Source organism: Carassius carassius, chromosome 48, assembly GCF_963082965.1.
Source record: "Carassius carassius chromosome 48, fCarCar2.1, whole genome shotgun sequence".
NCBI lineage: Eukaryota > Metazoa > Chordata > Actinopteri > Cypriniformes > Cyprinidae > Carassius > Carassius carassius.
In genome coordinates this window covers 7,733,051-7,755,258 of record NC_081802.1, presented here as the reverse complement: position 1 = coordinate 7,755,258, position 22,208 = coordinate 7,733,051, and the positions used below count along the sequence as shown (strand labels likewise).

At 35.5% G+C, this 22,208-nt stretch overlaps 1 protein-coding gene and 1 long non-coding RNA gene across 4 annotated transcripts; both read left to right on the top strand.

The window, feature by feature from the left end:
- Positions 1 to 476: 476 nt before the first annotated feature.
- Positions 477 to 9,664, top strand: LOC132131848 (scaffold attachment factor B2-like). Of its 3 annotated transcripts, none has more exons than XM_059543984.1 (21): positions 477 to 779; positions 3,766 to 3,853; positions 4,139 to 4,197; positions 4,301 to 4,528; positions 4,607 to 4,660; positions 4,746 to 4,791; positions 5,558 to 5,999; positions 6,352 to 6,398; positions 6,474 to 6,571; positions 6,658 to 6,807; positions 7,140 to 7,237; positions 7,323 to 7,366; positions 7,456 to 7,538; positions 7,627 to 7,772; positions 7,882 to 8,178; positions 8,362 to 8,496; positions 8,586 to 8,628; positions 8,712 to 8,812; positions 8,908 to 8,966; positions 9,046 to 9,100; positions 9,207 to 9,664. In XM_059543984.1, the coding sequence occupies exons 1-21, from the start codon at positions 627 to 629 to the stop codon at positions 9,325 to 9,327; spliced, it is 2,547 nt and encodes an 848-aa protein (XP_059399967.1). In that variant the 5' UTR covers positions 477 to 626; the 3' UTR covers positions 9,328 to 9,664. The 3 variants fall into 3 exon arrangements, with proteins under 3 accessions (XP_059399967.1, XP_059399966.1, XP_059399965.1); XM_059543983.1 differs by having other exon boundaries at positions 4,743 to 4,791; positions 6,355 to 6,398; XM_059543982.1 differs by having other exon boundaries at positions 4,743 to 4,791.
- A 305-nt stretch (positions 9,665 to 9,969) lies between these two features.
- LOC132131849 (uncharacterized) lies at positions 9,970 to 13,476 on the top strand. Its single transcript, XR_009428959.1, has 2 exons — positions 9,970 to 11,791; positions 12,247 to 13,476. It is a non-coding gene; the product is annotated as an uncharacterized LOC132131849 (long non-coding RNA).
- Positions 13,477 to 22,208: the final 8,732 nt, after the last annotated feature.

The following is a 22,208-nucleotide window of genomic DNA, read 5'->3' as shown; positions in this document are numbered from 1 at the left end:
GCAATTCCCATGCTCCTGACAAACCAATCTTTCCAAACATTTTGTATTGTAAATGACGCAAATATGCAAGTCATATAGGCCTACACTATGTTTTTACCCTCTAAAATATATCATTACCCAGTATGTTAGGTGACCTTGACTTGTGTAATTACAATCTGCTACTCATAATGTCTTTTACTCACGAAAAGACCAAGTAACATTATTTTTGGACAGGCAAAATATTACAATCAAGTTCCTGCATTCCTTTCAAAATGCCTTTAAATATTATCATCACACATCAGCTGATGTAAAATTGTATCAATAACTGACTAAATAGACTATTTTTGTATAATATTGGATTCCCATTCCCACCTGTAATGTATCTTATTCGCAAAAACCTTCTTGTACAACAGTTGTTCCCGCGCTCCTGTCAAACCGACCTTGACCATGCTGACGCTGTCGCTTGCGCGCATGCGCCTAGAATCCCAAGGCAGACGCATGCGCAAGACGCTAGTGGACTTCGCCATTTTGTTTTGACTGAGAATCGCTGTTTATCGCACTCTGTCTAAAATTCGGTGAGTGTGCGCGGGGTAGAGAGATAAACTCGTCCTTCTGCTTCCATCGTAACGTTCTTACATCCTGAAAACATGTCAGACTCGTCCACACCAGACGTGGGGCCTGTGGAGGCGGGGGTTCGTAAATTATCGGAGCTGAGAGTGATCGATTTGAAGGCCGAGCTGAAACGCCGAAATCTCGACATCAGCGGCAACAAGAGCCTGCTTTCAGAAAGACTCAAAAAGGCAAGAGATATAACACCAGATTTAAACATGTCTAAGCATTTTACAACTCCCTGCTATATATTGGATTAAACATGCTTTTCATGCATACTGGGGTGGATGGTTACTGTAGTAACGGTAACGTTACATGTGTTCGTTCTCCGATTTTGCTGATATAGGATGCATTGGATTACTGGTGTTAATTTGTAAAATGAATAAGGTTATATGATACCCTTTTCTTTCTTTTTGTTTCTTTTTTTTTTTTTTTGCATTAGGGGCTCAATCTCTAACTGGCTGGCTGGCAGTCCACAGTCCAGTCCACTGTCAGGAACCCTTGATTTATGGCAGAATTAATGTGTTTTGCTCTACTTCCATTTTAGCTCCGGAAATTATAATGTGTGTGTATATATATATATATATATATATATATATATATATATATATATATATATATATATATACACACAGAGCTGGGCAGATTACTTATGAATTGTAATCAGTTACTGATTACAGATTACATGACAAAATTTGTAGTCAGTAATATAATCTCTTAGATTACACATTTTTGGTAACGTGATCTGATTACTTTTGGATTACATTTAGATTACATTTGTGCTAACCCTTATTTGATATCACATATATTGAATTAGCCTACTTCCCCAAAATATATTTAATTCAACCAACAAGAGCCACAATAGGTTCTTTTTCAAGTGCAATGTGAGGTAAAGTGAATACTTAAAAAATACTAACACTAATGTACCTTGCTGTTAGTGTTTGCTAGTAACACTGAATAAAACAAAATCGCATCTTATGAATTTAAAGCATATTTACTTGGAAATAAATTTTAAAAAAGGTACATTACAAAAAACAATATAAAAAAACATGAAATTAACAGCAATTTCACTGCTAGGTCAAATATAAAAAAACATTAAAAAAAACACTAGAAGTGTATATGACTCTGTCTATGAAAAACATCAAACAATAGCTACATTGCAAACATGAATTCTGAAAAAGACTAAATTCACACAGCAATGGCATTTCTATCCATCTCAAAACATTTTAAGTTCATAGTAACAATGAGGAAAAGACACAAAACTATGTAGTATACATGCCAGACCAGCATGTGGCGCTGTAATTCTGTCACAGAGACACACTAAAAACGGAGAAGACATGGACTATGCACATAAACCTTGGGTGCGGTATACACACAAACATGGAACAATACATGTATTAATCTGTGTTAATATTAGTTAACAAAAAGACCATCGTTCAGTGTTTGTTCATGTTTTTGTTGCTGTTACGTGACGTAGCAGTGTTTAACTAGGGGCGAGACGTGGACTAATGACGTTTCAGAAAATATACGGATTCGCTGTCCACACGAAAATGTAATTTATCAACTCTGGGACCCGGTTTAAAAAAATATCGGTTTCACTCTCCCAAAACGCCGGATCCGTGTGGATGAAACACCTACACGATATAAAATGTATTCGTATAAAGCAAAACGCATCTCCGTGTGGACGAGGCCTTGAAGTGCATAAGGTAGTGACAATGAAGAAAAATCAATATTACAAAAAATATTTTAAAGAACATTAAATTCCCAGCAATAACTTTGCTAGGTCAAAGCTTTCCGTGGACAGCAAATTAATCCGTGGTAGGCAGAGTTAACACTGAACAGTGACATTTTCCTGTGACTTTCTTTAAAAATTAAATCATGTCTGTACATCCAGTGATTAAAGGCTGCTTTCCCCATTATTGTCCATTATCTTATTGCTGATATCTTCTGAGAGCAATTCTGACACCCCTCCCCTCTCCGCCAGAAAAAACAGAAGAATCACGAACGTATATAAGAAGCAGGTTTATTAGGAAAAAATATAAACGTTAAAAAAGGAAACTTACTGTAGGAGAATCAATGAATTGGGAACAATTTATTACCATTGTGTAAAAAATATGTAATCCATAAAAAAGTAACTGTAGCCTGATTACGAGTATTTTAAAAAGTAGTTTAATTACAAGTACTTGAGATTTGGAATCTGATTACGTAATCCAGATTACATGTAATCCGTTACTACCCAGCTCTCTCTCTCTCTCTCTCTCTCTATATATATATATATATATATGAGTATGTTCATATTACTACCTCCCTAAAATGTCGATCATGTAAAAGAACGGACCCTTAAAAGGAAATTCATAATCATGCAATAATACATTTCCTTGCAGAGAGAGTGATGGGAGACCATAGACTGTATAAAAACAGTAGGAGACACATTAAACTAGGAGCTCAATAACAGCTGGCTCGATTGAATCGTCAGTAACCCACCAGTTGAGATCACAGTTATTTGGCTACTTTAATCTGGACAAACCTCTCTTCAATGTCAATGATACAAAAAGGTAGAATCCTAAGAATACATTAATTATTAAAAACAATGATTTTAATTGCAGTAAGAGTCGTAGTGAACGCCATAAACCTGCAGCTTAATAGCAGCTGACTGGACCAGAAGCAGCAGCAACCAATCAGTCGGGATCACAGCCATTTGAATACTTAAGTATGGATAAACCTCCTTAAAACCTAGGCTATATCATATTAAAGAATAGATTCAAAAGAACTTATTCACAATAATAAACATTTTTATTTCCTTCCTTGCAACAGGAGTTGTAGGGAACACATTGCCAAGGCATACTTTAGCTTAATAAAGGCCAGCTGAAGGAAGCTGTCATAAGACATAAATGCAAATAAATATATTCATTTATTCGAAGTAATAACAAAACATGACTTCCAAATAGGTAGGTCTGTCTTGCCTAACTGGCTGGAGAGGCACACAACTGTCTGGATGTTATTGACATCTAACTTGCTTTGCAGGATGTTTTGAATTCAATGCTTTCGTAATATGCATTGAATGAAGTGTAGGTTGTCATTTTAAAAGAATTATGGATTGTTGTGAAACTCTAAACAGTAGGCAGACGGGTGACGTTTATGCTTGTATTTGACTATAAATCATACTTTCATTTTTAGGCCATTGAAGAAGAGGGCGGGAATCCAGATGAGATCATTGTACATCTAGAGATAACTCCTAAAAAAACACCTCGGCGAACTCCAAAAGGTAAATGTTTGTGTGTGTGTGTGTGTATATATATGTGTGTGTGTGTGTGTGTGTGTATATATATATATATATATATATATATATATATATATATATATATATATATATATATATATAAATATAAATATATATATATATATATATATATATATATATATAAATATAAATATATAATTATTATTTTATTTTTTTTACTCATTTTGTACATTATCATGTTCACAAATCTAGACAAATCTTGCTTCAAGTTTAAAGTCTGAAAACATATTTTTCTGTTTCGTTCTATAGGAAAGAGACCGGATGAACCTGATGATTGCAACCTTGAGGAGGACTCTGTTGATGGCCAGGTGCTTCGTCATATAAATTTGTTCATGAATGTGATCTATGTAACTGGGTTGGGTTATTTTGCATAGGTTTATCAGAACTAAGAGCCGCCTTTACTTCCTTTAGGAGGACCCGGATGCTTTTCCAGAGAACATACATGAGATGGATATTATGGACATGAATGTCCTAGATGAAGCTGATATGGGCAACGGAGGTGGGCCTGATGGAGATGAATATGACGAGGAGGTTCTAGACACTTTGTTGCACGAAGAGAACACGGGCAGCCTGAGGGAGGATGATGCAAATGACCATGACGTGGAGGATGTCTGTGGTGTTTTCATGAGTAAATCTGAGGTAAGGTTTTAAAATTAACCATTGATACTGCGGTTCTGTTCTTATTGCACATTGTGTGACGCTTTCTTTGGCTTTCAGGAAATGGATCTTAATGACGCAAATGTGGATGAGAACCAGGAAGCGTCTTGTCAGGTATGCAAGTCAACAATTTTGAGAGTTGTCTTTTTTCTGATGGTTGTTGTGTTTCTTTTATTCATCTTATTTTCCATCTTTGCAGGAGGATGATGGTGAGCATGGATGCAAGGACACAAAAAATGAAAAAGGTACTGTATGGGGTTGTCTGGAATTGCTCTTAAGGTCAGGGTGAAGCCTTAAAGTCCTTTTAGTATAAATGTATCCGGTTACTCAGGAACAAGAGACTGGAAATCCAAAGTTGATTACTGGCTTAATGCATTGCTGTCAGTAGACATTTAGCCATTTGTATTGATTTAGAACCACTTTATAGTCATATATGCTTTTTTGAAAGGGGCAGATATGCAAAGAGCCAGTAATCTGTTTTAGTTAGCACATAGGTTGGTTTAAATGGTTGTTGCAGATGCAATTTAGTTTTTCTAGGTTGCCTAAAGAAGACCACGAAGAGAAGATGAGAAGAATTGGATCATGCTGAAGCAAAATATCTTTAGGACTCAAAGTTTGTTAATTGGAGATTTCACTAATGGACCATTTGCTTGTTTCAAAAGAAACACAATTCCTGTAAAGACAGCACAAGCTGCTGCTTCCATATCATGGACACTTCAAGTACTAAAGTTGATGATGGACACTCGGATGTGGTGTGGGTCTTGTGACTTTCGCTAGTCAACAGCTTGCCCTTTGCTTTGGGGTGCAGGTGAACTGAAAAGAAATGGCCTGTTGTCTGGAAGCTTGTTGATTGTTCTCGCTTTGGTTTTTCCAGTCTCTTCACAGGGTAGCTTGCCTTTGTTTGTGTATGAGACGGCAGAGGGCCACGTCCTAGTCCAGTTCCACGATAACCATTGCAATGTCTCAGAAGTGATTAAACTCTGTGCCATTCTATTCCTGTTAAATCCGTAGAAAGTGAGAAAGTAGCCGGGTCTTGTATATCAGAGCCACTTAAGGAAGACACCACGGAAGAGCGGACTGAAGACGAGAAATCTTCAGTCTGGGATTCTCACAAAGAGGAAGACAATGTGCAGGACCTCACTAACACCGAGGAGGCCACCAATTTGGAAGCAGAATCGTCCGCCTGTGAAATGGACATTGATAAATCGAAGCAAAGTGAAATTGAATCAAGAAGCAAGGACCAAGAAAACGTTCAGGACAATTTGGTGGACACTGAGAGCACTTCTGCTCCGGCCGCTAATGCTAGCGAAACAGATTTGTGCGATATCGAAAGCGCAGTTGATTCGGAAAGGGCATCTAAAGGAGAAGCGGTCGAGGAATGCAAGAAGACTGAACCTGCTGAGTCTTCAGAAGTCAAAGAGTCCTCTGTAGAGGGTGATGATCAGAAAAAGAGGTTTGTTGTTTTCTGTCTACTAGAACAATGGCTTTCTCTGTTTCATTGGCTCCTTTTTTAACAAGTATGGGTGCTCTTGGGAGGTGTAAGCAACTGCGCATTTCGTCTACCATTTTGTCATTTCTTTTCTACCTTCAAAAAGTAATGTACCAAAAATTTGGTCGCCATCTTATTCCAAGGTATGTTTTAACATAATTGGGCTTCACGTGACTATTTAAGTTGTAGTATCCAAATCATTGTTCATTGCTTGAGGTTGTTTGTCCTCACTAGGTGTGTATTTGTTTATCGACACTGGTAATCCCGTTTAAACGGGCCATTCAATTTCTCATAATACCATATTGTTTTTCTCTAGTAGTGATGAGGATGCATCAAGCAAGCCTGACTCGAAAGATGATAAAGGTGGGTGTCCGGTGAACTACTTTTAAACAAGAAATTGTTTCTGGACTTTTCTAAATTGATTATGTGTCCTATAAGGTAGCGCAGCTGCTAGCGGAAGGAACCTCTGGGTCAGTGGACTCTCTTCAACCACCAGAGCGACAGATCTAAAGAGTCTGTTTAGCAAATATGGCAAGGTTTGCAAAACTAGACATTGGAAGTTTGGTTTTACTGAGGTTAGACCGTGTCCTGATCCATTATTACATGCCCGTACTTCTTGCAGGTTGTTGGTGCTAAAGTAGTAACAAACGCACGAAGCCCAGGTGCTCGCTGCTATGGCTTCGTTACGATGTGCTCTACTGAGGAGGCAACAAAGTGCATCAGTCATCTGCACAGAACTGAGCTGCATGGCCGGATGATTTCAGTTGAAAGGGTACCTGATGTAGTTTATTATTAAGGTGCTAACATGCTAGAGGAAGCCAGAAATCACTGCAAGTGTTCCTTGGTGTGTCTCATTCACCAATGACAATTCCAACATTTGGATAGCCAATTAATTTGATTTGTTTTATTTCAAAATGACTTGACTCTCACTTAAAATGGATCTTTCCTTGCAGAGGGTTTCTCTAATGTGTAAGGGCCTTTATTTCTACACTTTCAATTATGAATTACACCGGTATATAAAGTTATCAGTGTTGGGTGGCTGTCAACATTATTGATGCAAAGTGTGGACTCAAAGCCAGTTGATTGACCTGTATCTATATTTAGGCTAAAAACGAGCCTGCCGGAAAGAAGCCTGCTGACAAAAGTGATACCAAAAAGTCTGGCAGTGACAGAAGACACTCTTCAGACTCTAAAACAGAAAAGTAAGTTGTAGATCAATAGTTTTTGAAGACATCTCTGCATGCCAAATAAGTGTATTAGTCTTATCATACAGATTCATTTTTACAGATCTGAGAACAAAGAGGAGAAGCCTGAAATCTCTGATGGAAAAGGTACAAATATTAGCTTGCATTCACATTTTAATACCTTAAGTAGTATCTTATGGTGTCCAGATCTTAATGTTTCAATCCTGCCATTACAGAGCCAGGAGGAGAGAGGACTGTCGTGATGGATAAGTCAAAAGGAGAGCCAGTCATCAGCGTGAAAACAAAAAGCAAAGAACGAGTATGTTTCATAATTGGAGCCGTTTTAAATCCAACTGCCTTGTGCTTTTGGAAGTGTTGTTGAAGTGACGTGCCAATTTCTGTTTTAGAGCACTAAGAGTCGTGACCGTAAGTCCTCCAGCAAGGATAGGAAGGACATTTTGTCTTTTGACCAGATCAAAGAGCAGAGAGAGAGGGAGCGTCAAAGGCAGAGAGAACGAGAGATTAGAGAGGTGGAGAGACGCAGACACTCTGGGTAACTACTGCCTCCCATCATCATCTTCCCATCAACCTGATCTAGTATTGTTCAGAAATCAATTGAGCAGTTTTTTCACTGATTTCTCAACCTGTAAATTACATTCCAGTGAGCGAGACCGCGACAGCCGTTCGGAGCGAGAGCGTATCCGCCTCTTCAGGGAGCGGGAGGAGAAGGAGAGGTTGATGAGAAAGCGCAATTGGCTGGAGGTGGAGAAGCAGCGACTGAATGCCGATCGCATGGAGCGCGAGTTTCTGGAGCGCGAACGTCTCCAAATAGAGTACGAGCGGCGACGTGAACAGGAGCGCATTCATCGTGAGAGAGAGGAGCTGCGGCGACAACAGGACCAGCTACGCTTTGAACAGGACCGACGTTCCCTAAAGAGGCCTTTTGACATGGATGGCAGGTACGCATACAGCAGGGTTGAAAAAATTAGCAAAACCAGAAAAAGACAAGGTTTCCACAACCAACTTCTAACTCTACCTGCTTTCTTTTTTGGAAAGTTCACTGACTAGGAGCATCTTGATTTGTCAGTTCTAACCCTGCAGGAGTGTCTGGGTTTATCCTCTTTCCTTTTTCAAATGTACAGGAAAGATGATTGGCAGATGAAGAGAATGAACATGGATGATCGCTGTGGAAGGTCGGATTTGGGACGCCAAGATCGCTACCAAGACTTTGACCACAGAGACCGCAGCCGCTTTCCGGATGACATGATGATGGACAGGTAACGCCAGCTCTATCCAATGGCGCCCAAATTTATTGTGTATAGATTTTGCTACTATACTGTAATAATTTACATGCCTTTTCAAACAGGAGAGTCAACCGAGGTGGTATGCAAGGAGACAGAGACAACCAGGTAAGAAAAGTCCTTCGCAGATCTTAATTAGATTTGATTCTCAGGTATCGGACGGCATCTCATCATATTTTCTCCCTTCACAGCACTTTTCAGATCGGGACCGACATGGCAGGGACAATCGTGACAATTGGGCTGGCAGCTTTGACAAGCGTGGAATGAATCCTTCGAGGCCAGTGGCAGGCGGGTAAGTTTTTTTCTCATCTCGTCAGATGTGCTGCTTGATTAAATGGTAAAGACCTCACTTTGTTCAGTTGTTATGCTCTGCTTCCTTTTTTAAAGTCGTGACAACAGAGACTGGGAGCCTGGACATAAAATGGACGGGGACAGAAACTGGCAAGGTTTGTCCAATTAACATCTATTGAGTTCAGAAAAGGTTGCATGTTCTCATCCTTTCTGACTTACTACCTTTCTTTTTAGGAGCAGACCGAGGTGTCCTGGGACAGGGTCACATAGCACGGGGTGGAATGGCAAGGTAGCGAGATTTATGCTTTTATTGTCTTGTTTGCCCTGTAGTGGTTACCATGGTACCGTTTTTTTGTTGTTGTTGCACCTGAAAATTTAATTTGTCTGCTCTGCAGCCGAGGTGGATATATACAGACAGGGACGTCCCAGTCACTCTCTGGAGCCTTAAACAGACCAAATCAGATGATGCAAGGCAACGGAATGCAGGGAGGCGGAGCATTTGGTCGACGCTATTAACTTAAAACCTCTTCCCTTGTGTACCAGTTGTGTGTAAAGAAACTTTGCAGCTTGTACATTGCCAATCAGGCTTTTTAGTTGTATTTTTAAGTCCTCTTTTCTTTTCATGGTGTAAAGATGAACAGATACTTGGTTACATTGTGTAAAGAGAGATTTTATTTCAATATTTTTTTTTCTCCATTCCACATCTTTATATTTAAGTCATTTTTGTTGTAAGTGAATGCTCAGGAATGTTTTGCTCAAATGAAACCGTATACTGTCTTTGACACCATGGAATTGATGTTCACTTGTTTTTGATGTGTTTCAATAAATTTATTGTGGATTTTTCTTAGGTAAAGGTACTCTTGTTTAATTATGAGGCACATGTTAGTATCGTGTTGCCATTAGGTGGCGCTCTTAGTCTAAGCATTATTAAGGGAATTGAAGACTGCTGGCAGAGCTATGAAAGTGCAAGTATATATATATATTTTTTTTTACATTTTCAGAAAGATTATGCTACAAATTAACAGTTGCATATGTTAATTTCGTTATTGAGGTTTATTAGTAAAATTGACATTTGCATTATCAAGCACAGCTTAATAATATGTGGCATCTCTCTGTAGTCTTTGTTAGAGTGCTAGATGTATTGCATTGCTAAACTGAGCAAACCGATGGCATTACCATTTCCACCAAAAAATTGCTCAATACATCTTGATTATTCAGAGCATGATGTAGGATGGCTTAGAAGGACTGTGGTTTTTAATAAACCATTATAAATAAATGCACTCTTTGCATGACTTTTAAATGTCAAAAGATCAAATGGATGCATTTTGTGGAAGTCTAATCACTGGAGTATTAGATCATACATTTTTCTAATCATAACCCTCAAGTTTCCATATTGCGAAGGAATCCATTTCCTGAATGTTTTATTTGAGTGTATATCTAGAATCACTCTGCTAGTTCTTCATGGTTCGGATTTTGCTATGGATTACATTTATAAGTTAGGGGGTGCCATTGTCCCCACTCTGAGCATCTGCATTCAGTCCTGAATCTGTTTTTAGTTAATAATTATAAATAAACTACACGGATGTTGGGTTGTTTCAACCCAATTTGGGTCAAATATGGACTAACCCAAATTTTTAACCCAAAAGTCGGTGTAGTCCATACTTGACCCAAAGTTGGGTTGAAACAACCCAGCATTTTTTAGATCGTGTGCATTGGTAGCTTGAAATTATCCATGGTAATTTATTGGATTTTGTTTAATATTTCAATACAAAGCACATTAGTGCAACTTTTGGTGCAAGCAGGAGTTTGTAATGGTCATCCCATATGTTTGAGTGTTTAAGAGTGATTACAATAGCAACAACAATATCGATAAAAATCAATTAAACTTTGGTTTGACCCCAGGGACTCATAACATATGACATCCGGGCTGGCGGAGAAATCAATGTATGATGTTTCAGTTCTTGAGTGTCCTAAAGTAATGATGTCACACTTAGATCAGATTGAGCTTAAATGGCCAATCACATCCAGGCAGGTTTTGGAGGTCAGATTTTCATTCTTAGAAAATGTCATGCTGTTGAAGTGTGCCAAGAAATTGTTCATAATGCTCCCTACAATCACATCTGAACTATTATCCAAAAACTGCTGGATGCCTTCAGTCCTAATGATATTGTCCATTGTTTCAGATCTGAACATTGTTCGGCTGTTTGAATTGGCACATGTTCTACTCTGAAAATACACTGACAAGTAGACCAAGCCATTTGGAGCAGCACCTGAGCAAGGCTGGAAATTCAATTACTGTGCAACACACCCATGAGAATTTCTGTTCTCCCCTGCAGTCGAGGTTTCTGGAAGTTTCCCAGAAGACAAAATCCTATTTAAAGACTTGGAAGAACATGAATGTGGGGGACGCTTTTGCTTGTGTCATTGTCATGTTTCCCTGAGCAAAACTTATTGAAAATTCCCATTATATTTTAGCAACTGGATTCAAATTGTGTTCCTCCTTCAAAACAGATAAACAAGTCTGTATATGCCTTGTTAGTGTGGTTCAGGCATGCAAAAGCAGAAACATTCCTCAAGCACCTTTTGAGTTAAGAAGATTTTTCAAAGATTTATCTGCTGATTTTTATTTTATCTAGAGGACATTTTACAGGTAAGAGATATGCGTTTATGCTTTCTCTTGCAGGTGGTGGGTTTATCTGAGGTAAATGAAAGTACATTTGTGTGGATTGTTGAAGTTTTTTGGCCCCTTACATTGGCCTGCTTAACTTAAGTTGCCTGCAGTAAAATAAAACACTCTTTCTTACTCAGACAAAATAACACTTGAATCATAATTAGTGCTCTTGCTAAGGTAAGCAACACTATTGTTGTTAATACTTAAGATTAGGGATATGACAAAAAGACAATTAAGGCAAAATTAAGATGACTTTGACATGAACAAACCCCAAAGTATTTTGTTTTGGTGTGTAGTTTGACCTGCACCGTTTGTGCTACAGCCATGATTTATGCGTCAAAATGACTTTTTTGGAAGAGAGGTATGCTACTACTATTAAGCAAAATAAGTTTCATTTGATATATGATAAACATTTTTTTAAATAGCACAGGGTGCTTACAGCCAACAGCTGACAGACGTTGATATAAATGCAGCTAAAAAAAAAACTTAAACCAGCCCAGGTCGCTTTCGATGGTCTCCCAGTCTGTCCAAGTTGGTTTTTAGCTAGGTTTTAGTTTCTGAAAATGATCTTATATTTTGTAATTTACTTACTGTATCTTTGTGGTAAATAAATGTATTTAACTGGACTCCAATTTAACAGAGTATCCTTCGTTTATATATATATTCGTTTATATATACTGTATATATAGATAGATATTTCAGAAGCTTTAGAAGACTTTAGCAAATACATAAATCACCATGAAGGCTTGTCTTATGACCGAGAGCTCATAAAACAAAAGCACCAGTGCATCATATGTGAGACTTATCCAAACAAACAAGAGCGTCTTCTAGACTGGAATATGCACATATGAACTTTTATGAAACACTTATATATATTTTAATTTTTGTAGGGAATTCCACCTGCGTCTCAAGCCAGATGTAAATAGCTTCACAGAAGATTTCAATATCTAGTCAGAAGATGAAACTCAGATGGTGGATCTATCTCACATATACTCAGGAGTACTAACAGGTAGAGTATTTTGAAACACGTTGGCCTGGTTTTATAGTCAGGGCTTAGACCAATTCAGGATTATGCCATAGTTCAATTAAGTACATTTTTTAAAATACATTTAATAATTTTTATAAATATGCCTTAAACATGGTGTGCATCCTGAGACAAAACTAGGACACTGACATATTTTAAGATCAATCAGTGCAAGTTTCTTTCACTTGAAACAGCTCAGACCTACATTTTAGTCTGAGACTAGGCTTAAGCCTGGTCTGTGAAATCAGGGTTTTAAGTGTTTTGGATGCCACAAAATTATTATATACATTTTACTGAAATGAAAACTGTAAAAAAATTTTAAGAAACTGTAAGAAAACTGAAAATCTTGTCTCAAAGATAAGAGGGAATCCTCATGTCAAGGGTCAGTTTAGGGACTCCCTTACAACAGCCAATGGGATGTTTTACATCAAGCCCACTGAAAGATACACCACCTCCAACACTGACCACCATTACATTATTTATCACTAGGATGATGTGGGTGAGTGTCAAGTGATCATAATGTATTTCTTTTCTCACTGAGTTAAGGCTGTGATTTAGTCCCAACCAAATACTTTCTTGTGTTTACTTTCAAAAATCAGTATTTATCACTGTTAATAAGTGGTGTAGAAGTTGCATGGAGGAACCAAACGTGTTTCACATTAGATTGATTGTTCAATTGATAGAAATATTATAAATCTCATAAATGTGTATATTTCTACCACAAACTTCAGTGATGAATGTGAGAAGGTTGATAATGACCGTAATGCATTTACTGTTCAGCCAAGCCTTTTTTCAATCCTGATAATCTTTTTTCTTTGTCAACTGACATGGAAACGATTGCTTTAAGTGGCCAGTCTATAGAGGATTAAAGATATGTGTCATTTACTGTAATAACAGTAGATACACAGTAGATTTTCTCAGTGTGTAATGGATATTCTTTCTAAGGCCACATTAAAAATATGATAACTTTGCCTCTTTTAAGGAAGTTTTTGGCATTAAGCATGCAAACTCTTTTGTACAAAAGTTCGGATTTGCTCCAAATGAATCTCAAGATGCTCAATATTTAATTTTTAAAGTGCATTTTGAGTAGTGGTCTCAGACCTTTGTATCCTGAGCTGTTTAGATGCAATTTCTGGAATTAACATTTGTGTCTGCGCACCTCTTTCACTGGGGTCCTGAAAAGACACGTGTTCCTGCCTTTGTATAGCAGGAGGTAAACATTGGCAGAGAGACAAGTGTATGTATAGTCTTTGGATACTGGCGGTCATGTGATCTCATGATTGAAGTCAGACCATTTCCACGTGTTTTCAAGGTTACTGTAGAGCATTTCTCATGAATGCAGAGGCTATTTATTAATGTATTTATATATATACAGTATACCTTCCTGCCCTGGTCTCTCTCTGTGTGTGTGTGTGTGTGTGTGTATGTACCAGCATATATATATATATATATATATATATATATATATATATATATATATATATATATATATGAGATGAATCACTGTTGCACTGTTGCAAAACTACACTTATAGTTGCTCAATATTAATTAACTGTAACTTATACCATATGGTGAGAAATGATATAAGATTAATTTGGATAATACATTTAATCTTATCCAGTTTTGTAATCTGTACTAAAATGTTAAAACATAAACCACCATAACATTTATGGTGAAAAACCAACAATGTAATTTTACAGGAAACAATATTAAAATATATATATATTTTTAATGTTAAACATGATTATCCAAATGTACTGTGTATATATATATATATATATATATATATATATATATATATATATAGTTGTGTTTTTACAGTATAATAATTTGCAGCAAGTGTTAGTAACGGATTTTCTGTTTTAGTTGCTTGATGACTAAAGCTGATTGTACGAATCAGATCTGTTATTTAAATCTCATTTTTGGACAACGCCGTGGTTTGTCCGACATCTGGAAGTTAAAACTAACAGGAAGAGGACCAGCTTTGATTAGGTTTCACCGCAGATGGCTGGGTAAAGGAAACAACCAATCAGTGTTGACCGCATGAAAAACATACAAACACAGATACAAAAGATAAGATACAAACACAAAAACAGCACAGTTTAGCAAGCATTGAATTTCACCATCAATTCATTGTCATATCTCAATGCTAGCAACACCAAAGTCTTGGGTTCAATTTTCACGGAAATAATAATGAATCAAGTGATGTAAATGTCATTTAATAAATTGCTGCTGCTTGGATTTACAAAAAATACAAGATCTGTTCTAGGTTAGCATTTGATTCTGCATGTGTTCTTGGATAAACATTTATTTTAATTTCCGCTCCCCCCTGGTGTGGATTGTTTCTGGATAAATTCAGGCCTATTTTTTTTCTAAACAACTCCTGAAACCTTTCTGCCCGTGTCTCCACATGCACAACTACTTGAAAGAGATGCACGCAGGATGAAGCCAAAGTCTGGAAGTAATTCTCACATGCTCCATTTCTCTCTACTCAAACTCACCAATCCAAGAAAACGACTATAGCCTTTTTATTTTGTTCCAAAGAATGATCTGAAACCAGTGGTGGGACCTTGCTGTCCACTTTATTTACTGTGAAAGATTCTAACTGATTAATTCTTGGACACCCGGATGGTGTGATTCAATCACTTTGCTTCTCTATTCTAGAGTCAACTTGACATTTATTCCCAGCTAAACTCCCAGTCATTGATTTTACAGTGTAGGTAAAACTTAACCTAGCTGCTGTGGATGTCAACCACCTGACTTTGCATGAGCTTGTTTTTTTTTGCCTCAAATTAATGTTTAATCGGATTTGTGTCATTCTTGTGACCTTCATGAATGTGGATTCATAATGTTAAACCTTCTCATTGAAGTCTGAGTTTTAAGGTCATATCGTCTACATAACCCAGCTATGTTATGTCTAGTTGGGGTCACAAAGCACTGCTATCACAAACAATCAGTGCAGCTGTATTTGTAGTTGGTTGAAGTTTCCATTAGAATATTTTCAAGTTATTCTTTAATAATCAAAACAACATAATCGGTGTGTTTTATTTGTTGAAAGGCTTAAGAAGCAATGCAACTTTTGTAGGAGCCTTTGAGTGAATTTTTTTAAGAACAAAAGTGTAACATTGAACTTTTAGTGTCAGATTTGAAAGACTTTAAATATAATGTAATATTACTTTTTGTGGTGTGTGAGATTTAAACTTTGTGCCAACAATTAATTATGGCTAATACTTGGTGTTAAAGCCAAAAGCAATAACTATAACATTATCTATATTAACATCCACACCAACGCACTATATCATTCTGTAAATCCTCAAGCTCAAGATCAGTTGGGTTCTCTTTGGCCATGTCTTTGTTCATCAGCTGGAAAAAATTTGTTCTGAAAGTGATTCCATTGATACTGTTCCCCTGTGTTGTTATAGTAGTTATAGTAGTGGTGTGGACTTCCCTGGAACAATTATTGAAATCCATGGTGTACAGCCTTTAGGCCCGAACGTCCTAAATGACCCATATTTTACACCTGTTTGATTTTATATTTTTATATAAGTTTTCAGTCTTTTTTCTTTCTGGCAGATGATAAAATGGACGAAACAACAACAACAAAAACAATCCCATGACGTATATGACTTTTATATTGTAGGGTAGATTTGTACTGCACTCTTAAAAGTCAAGGCTCCAATAGAATAGAAGAACCATTATTGGTTCCCCAAAGAATCTTTCAGCCGAAGGTTCTCAAAATAACCATTATCTTCTTAGTGCAGAGTACATTTTAATAACCTAAAGCACCTTTTTACCTTGTTCTTTTTCTCCACTATAAAGAACTGTTTGTGTAATATAAAGGTTCCATTGATTTTTAATGGTTCTTCATGGAACCATGAATAACTATAAAGAACCTTTATTTTTAAGAATATGGGCACTTTTGAGTTGGGCCATTTGGCAACCACCAAGAACACCCTAACAACCAGCAATACACTGAAACCACATTAGCAGCACTTTTAAAACCACCAACAACACTTTCTGCATTGTGGCAGTGACTTCTGCAAGGTTTACAGAAAGTGTACTTTTTTTCTTCCTTTAAAATTAAAATAATGATAAAAATAAATAATATTCAGCCTAAGAGAAATAAAACAACATAAAAGGTTTGCTATTTATAAAATGTACTCTCTTTTAATTTGAGACACAAGTAAAAGTCAAGTCTAGTTTAGCACAGTTAGAAATTATGTTACAATGAGGTTTTTCAGAAAAGATAGAATCGCCAAAGTCCCAGTTGAGCAAGCATGTCAGTTTTGAAATTAATTCATAATTTCAAGATTATACAAAAGGGTCCAATATTTTTGGACCCTTTTATCGTTCTTTGTCAGAATGTCTGTGGACATTAATAAGTCTGTAATTTGGCATCATTCATAAGCCACAAACAGAATGTATTTTTATAGTGCATATGGTTCATAAACCATTCTTACATCATTTGTACGTATTGTTAGACATTTACATATGTGCTCTGTGTTAACTGAATAAGACCCAATGAGTTATTCATGAAAATATACATATTTTTTAAATTATAGAAAAAAAGCTTATTTTTTCTGAGAAGAAAAACTTCAGGATGGCCAAAGAAAGCATTAAAAGTTTTAGTACATTAGCTTCTTATTTTCAGTTTAATTTAGTGTAATTTAAGTTTTAGTAATTTTATATGCTTTTGCCTTTTGTTATTTGTAATTTATTTGAGTAATTTTACTAAAAGTAAAAAAAACTAAAACTAATAAAACTAAAAATTTCAGTTCCATTTAAGTTTAGGTTTTTATTCTAATATATATATATATATGTTTTTATTTTAACTTATTTCAACTGTATTATAGTAAATGAAAGCGATTATATTATTGTTTTAGTTAACATTAACAACACTGTAAATTTCAGCATTCTTCTTCTGTGTTTACATCTCCATAGTAGTTGACTCCCATATTATAACATTTTTTTAACATTTTTTTTTGTTGTTTTTGGTTTCTGTGTTGCCGAGTGGCTGCAGCATATTGTCCAAAATCACCAAAGGCTCAGACGTGACTTCATCTCATTTCCAGTTTTGTCCTGTACAGTGTGTTCTTTACAAAGCCAAATAATTTCTTTAAAATGTACGCTAAATGTGGAAATAATTTAAAAAGAGATCTTTAGAGCTTTTCAGAAGATCGCACATGGAAGTGGCAGACATTACATCAACACTCGGCAATGTCACTCAATAATTGTTTTGCCCTACCGCATTGTCCTTTTTTAGGAGGTGTCCTACAGCATGGGAAAGAGTTCTATCTGTCCAATCTATCTATTGTTTGAAGGTCCTGGTTGGGTTAAAGCCATTTACCCAAAATGAGTGCAAGGACAACCTGCCGCGTCTTTAAATTAGATAACATCCTAGCGTTATATTTTAAGCTCATATTTACTACAACACATCACTTCCACTTGTACGGTGGCAGCATTGAAAAAACAGATGTGAGCTTTTCCCTAAGCTCTCCCTTGACTCCTTCTCCTTCTCTAAGCAGAAGGTCGACCAGTCCAAAACCAGCTGTCTTCTGCACTTCCATGCAGACCACCGCTTCTTCAAATGCTTTGGAAGTGTGGAAGCTGTTGTGGCTCAGGTGAGTTCCCAAGATCTAGTACTCAAAAGATGCATTCATTCAATGACTTATAAATGGAGCCCTGCATACGGCATACAAGAAAAAATAAATAAATCATGTGCACGATTGACTAATTCTTTCTCTCGATTTATAAATCTTCTGCATGATTTTTCAAATCGAGGGAACAATTTAGTAATTTGTGCTCACAATTTATAAATCGAGGGAACAAATTAGTGAATCGTGTGCACAATTTAGCATATTGAGGGAAGAAATTAGTAAATTGTGCACATAATAATAATAATAATAAAAAAAAAAAAATTAAATCGTGCATACGATTTAGCCTACAATTTTTTTTTTACCGCTCATGGCTCCATGCAAATAGGTAGATAAACACCACATTTTTCCTGTTGACTCTAAAGTTTTGCACCTCTTCAGTTTTGAGTCTCCACGAAGTGGGATTCACAGCATGTTCCTTCCTTGATCCCACTGGAGACTTCTTTGGGGTTATATGTCATCAATGGACTAAAGCCAAGTTCGTTACTGTGAGAAACAAAGGCCTTAAAGCTACTTTAGTACAACTTTATGTTATGCAATCTTTGTTTGCTGAAAATAAAAAAAACAGGATTTCCACAAGTTAAAGTAACCATTTGTTATTTTTTATCCGACGAGTTTTCCAGATTGGTTTGTTGTGGGGGCTGGACTGCCCTGAGCTTTTTCTTTAGGGGAAATTCCCATTGTCTGTGTATAATTTTTGATGGTTACGCAATGTTTTTGTTTTACTCTCCACAGCTGGTGATTTTTATTGTTTTACCAAATCAGTACATCTACAAGATTCCTAAAAAGCAATGTTTCTGCCAAAGAATAACTGAAAAGACCCTTTAAGGTCCTTTTTTTTTACTGGTTTCTAAGCTGGAATTTTTTTTTAACAAATCTTTTGTATTTGGTTTTGTGCCCAGCAAAAATTATCAGTACTCCAAAAAAAAATAAAAAAATAAATCAGAAGTATGGGATTAAAATGTAATGTTTTTAAACAAAGTCTCTTGCTGCATTTATTTGATCAAAAATACAGTAATATTAACAGTAATAGTGCTAAATATTATTACCACTTAAAACTATTTACATTTTTTTAAATGTAATTTATTCCTGTTATGCAATGCAAATTTTTTTAGCATCATTACTCCAATTTTCGGTGTCACATGTAATGATGAATATAAAGTTCAAAAGAAAAGACATTTATTTGAAATAAAAATCTTTTGTAACATTTTAAATATTTTTGCAGTCTTTTCTGACACATTTTATGCATTCTTGCAGATTAAAAGTATTCTTTTTCTTTAAAAAAAAGATAGATACATAAAAATAAATTAAGAAATATATTAATATATTTAATGTGTTAATATGTAATATATATATATATATATATATATATATATATATATATATATATATATATATAAATAAAATAAATAAATAAACCAAAAATAGTTTTTATTAGTGATGAAAATCTAAATATTAGAATAAAATATAATCATAATATATATACACTGTAATATCTTGAGTTGTGATATTTCTTGTTTTATAGATTCAGAAGTGTTTGTGTAATTGGGTGTAGGTACTGTGTAATTGCTGTGTGCCATGAGTGTTATTCCACATTACCATATTCACCCGGTGCCGTGTGCTAATATGTTGGTCTTGGTCTGCTCAAAGAACAGAGGTCAGATTGGCACTCATATTCCTTACCAGGCACTTTTACCCCAGAGTTTCATTTCATTGCTTTCATTCCCTCTCGGCCAAAATGTGCCTCAATCCACTGACAGTGACTGGAGCAAGAGACTCTCTGGAGGATTCACTGTTGCAACTGAAACTCTGTAGAACATTGTCTCAACTGATCAAATAATATGATAAGATTACTTATATATTTATATAATATATATTCTAATGATATATTTTGTTTACTATCTCTTTTTGTCAATTTAACACATCCTTGCTGAATAAAAGTATTGATTTTATTGAAAAAAAAGAAAGAAAAAAAATACTGACCCCAAATTACTGACCAGTAGTGTATATTGTTATTACATAAGTATTACATTACATAGCTAACACATAACAGATTTACTTTTTATTCATCAAAGTATACTAAAAAAGTATCACATGTTCTGAAAAAATATTAAGCAGCAGAACTGTTTCCAACTTTGATAATGAATCATCATATTAGAATGATTTCTAAAGGATCATGTGATGATGATCCTAAAAATTCAGCTTTGCATCACAGAAATAAATGATAATTTAAAGTATAATAAATTTAAAAATTATTTTAAATTGTAATAATATATCACAATATTAAATTTTTTTCTGTATTTTTGATCAAATAAATGCAGGCTTGATGAGCAGAAGAAACTTCTTTCAAAAACATTAAAAATAGTAATGTTTCCAAACTTTTGGTCTGTACTGTATATATATATATATACATTTTTCCATTAATTTTATTGCCTCTAAATTTTTGATTTATTTAACTTCAACCTGAAAATCCTCACCATAAGGTCATTTTTTTCTATTTTTCACATATTATTTCTGCGATACAATGTTCTGCTTTCATGGCTCCTGATGTAATTCTTTTTCCATGTCAATGATTTAAATGCACAGCCAGGTTGCCATATATTTCATGTGATCACCGAGGAAGATCCCAGCAGTCCTCAGGTCAAGACTCACATTGGGGCTGAGAAACTGTTGAGTCTTTTTACGAGATGAACTGGAGCAACTACTGCTTTTCTTGTCTCCTTGGTCTGGCCTGGGAAGGAAAACCAGGTATTTTCAGCCCATCCCCTCTATAAGGATCGCAACACAAGCGGCCTCAATGACGGCCACAAAAAATGTCGCATGGAAAAATATTATTATACTCAATGGTGTGTGACTGTGCTTATGCACCATTTAGACCTTTGGTATGTGACCCCTGTCCTTGACATGCAACATGATATTGAAGCAAAGCTATCTGATAACATCACTCAAACCCTAGACACCCTATTGAAAAATAGCAGAGCGGATGGTGGGGGTCTGGGTGTGGAGTGATGGTCTTTGGGAAGTACTTCTAGAAAAGAATGTGCTCCCATGTAAAGTTCAGAGAAACAATCTTCCTGGAAATTTAATGAGTTTTATGAATTACAAATGGACATGTTTGCTAATAAGGAACTGCAAGACTTACAATGCCTTACAGTAATTGCATGAGTAAACCAGAATACAGTTTAATGGAAGGACGTTTAGAGCCTTTTGAAATGTTTTATTCCCTCCCCCCAAATTCCATTTAAATTTTCCCCAATTATATATATTTTTTCTCAGATTGAACTTTTTCTAGATCCTGTTTAAATGGTTAAATTAGATTTTAGTACTATTCATTTAAATTATATATATTAATAAAGTTGTATAAATAATTAAACATCAGTTTCTTAAATGTAAAAAATGTTTTTAAGGCACTATAACATGTTTTATTTTTCCAAAAATTCTTTTTTTCTGGTTTCAATTTGAATGTTTTATTTACATTTTTATGATCTAAAAGCATGTCTAATCAACTAAATTCACAAGACACATTTTTTAAATAAAATAATAAGACCCTGTTTATTGTTATTTGTTTCAAAGTCTGTTATTTCTTTAAAAGTTTTCTGGATTTATGATTTAATATAAATTTGTTATCAAAAACTGTGGTAATCAAATGAAGGCATAAAACATTAACAATTTAATTAATAGTTTAAAATGTTATCTAATTAAACAATTCATTTTTTAAAGTACTGGACAAAATAAATGTACTTTATTTTTATAAAATTGTTTGATATTGCTAAATTGATATTATTGTTAAATAAGGGAAATACACTCTACTGTATTTCCTTGGTTGTGTTGTTGGTACATTGTTTGTAGTACTGCCATAAAGCTGACCTCATAATTAACATTCATAATGAATGCTGCATTCCACATTAACAACTTCCTCTGCATGACAGGACTTGACCTTACCTGTCGCTCCCTTTTAATCTGGACATCTGCAACATCCTGAATGTTATAAATGGGACATCTCCTGCCTTTATTGATGAATCATTTTTTCTACTTGGCTGAAAAGACC

Excerpts from the sequence above, each read along its gene's own strand:
- LOC132131848 (XM_059543982.1), top strand. The coding sequence starts at position 627 with ATGTCAGACTCGTCCACACCAGACGTGGGGCCTGTGGAGGCGGGGGTT. Across the intron at positions 780-3,765 it reads TTTCAGAAAGACTCAAAAAG|GCCATTGAAGAAGAGGGCGG; the intron begins GCAAGAGATATA and ends TTTCATTTTTAG. Across the intron at positions 3,854-4,138 it reads ACCTCGGCGAACTCCAAAAG|GAAAGAGACCGGATGAACCT; the intron begins GTAAATGTTTGT and ends TTCGTTCTATAG.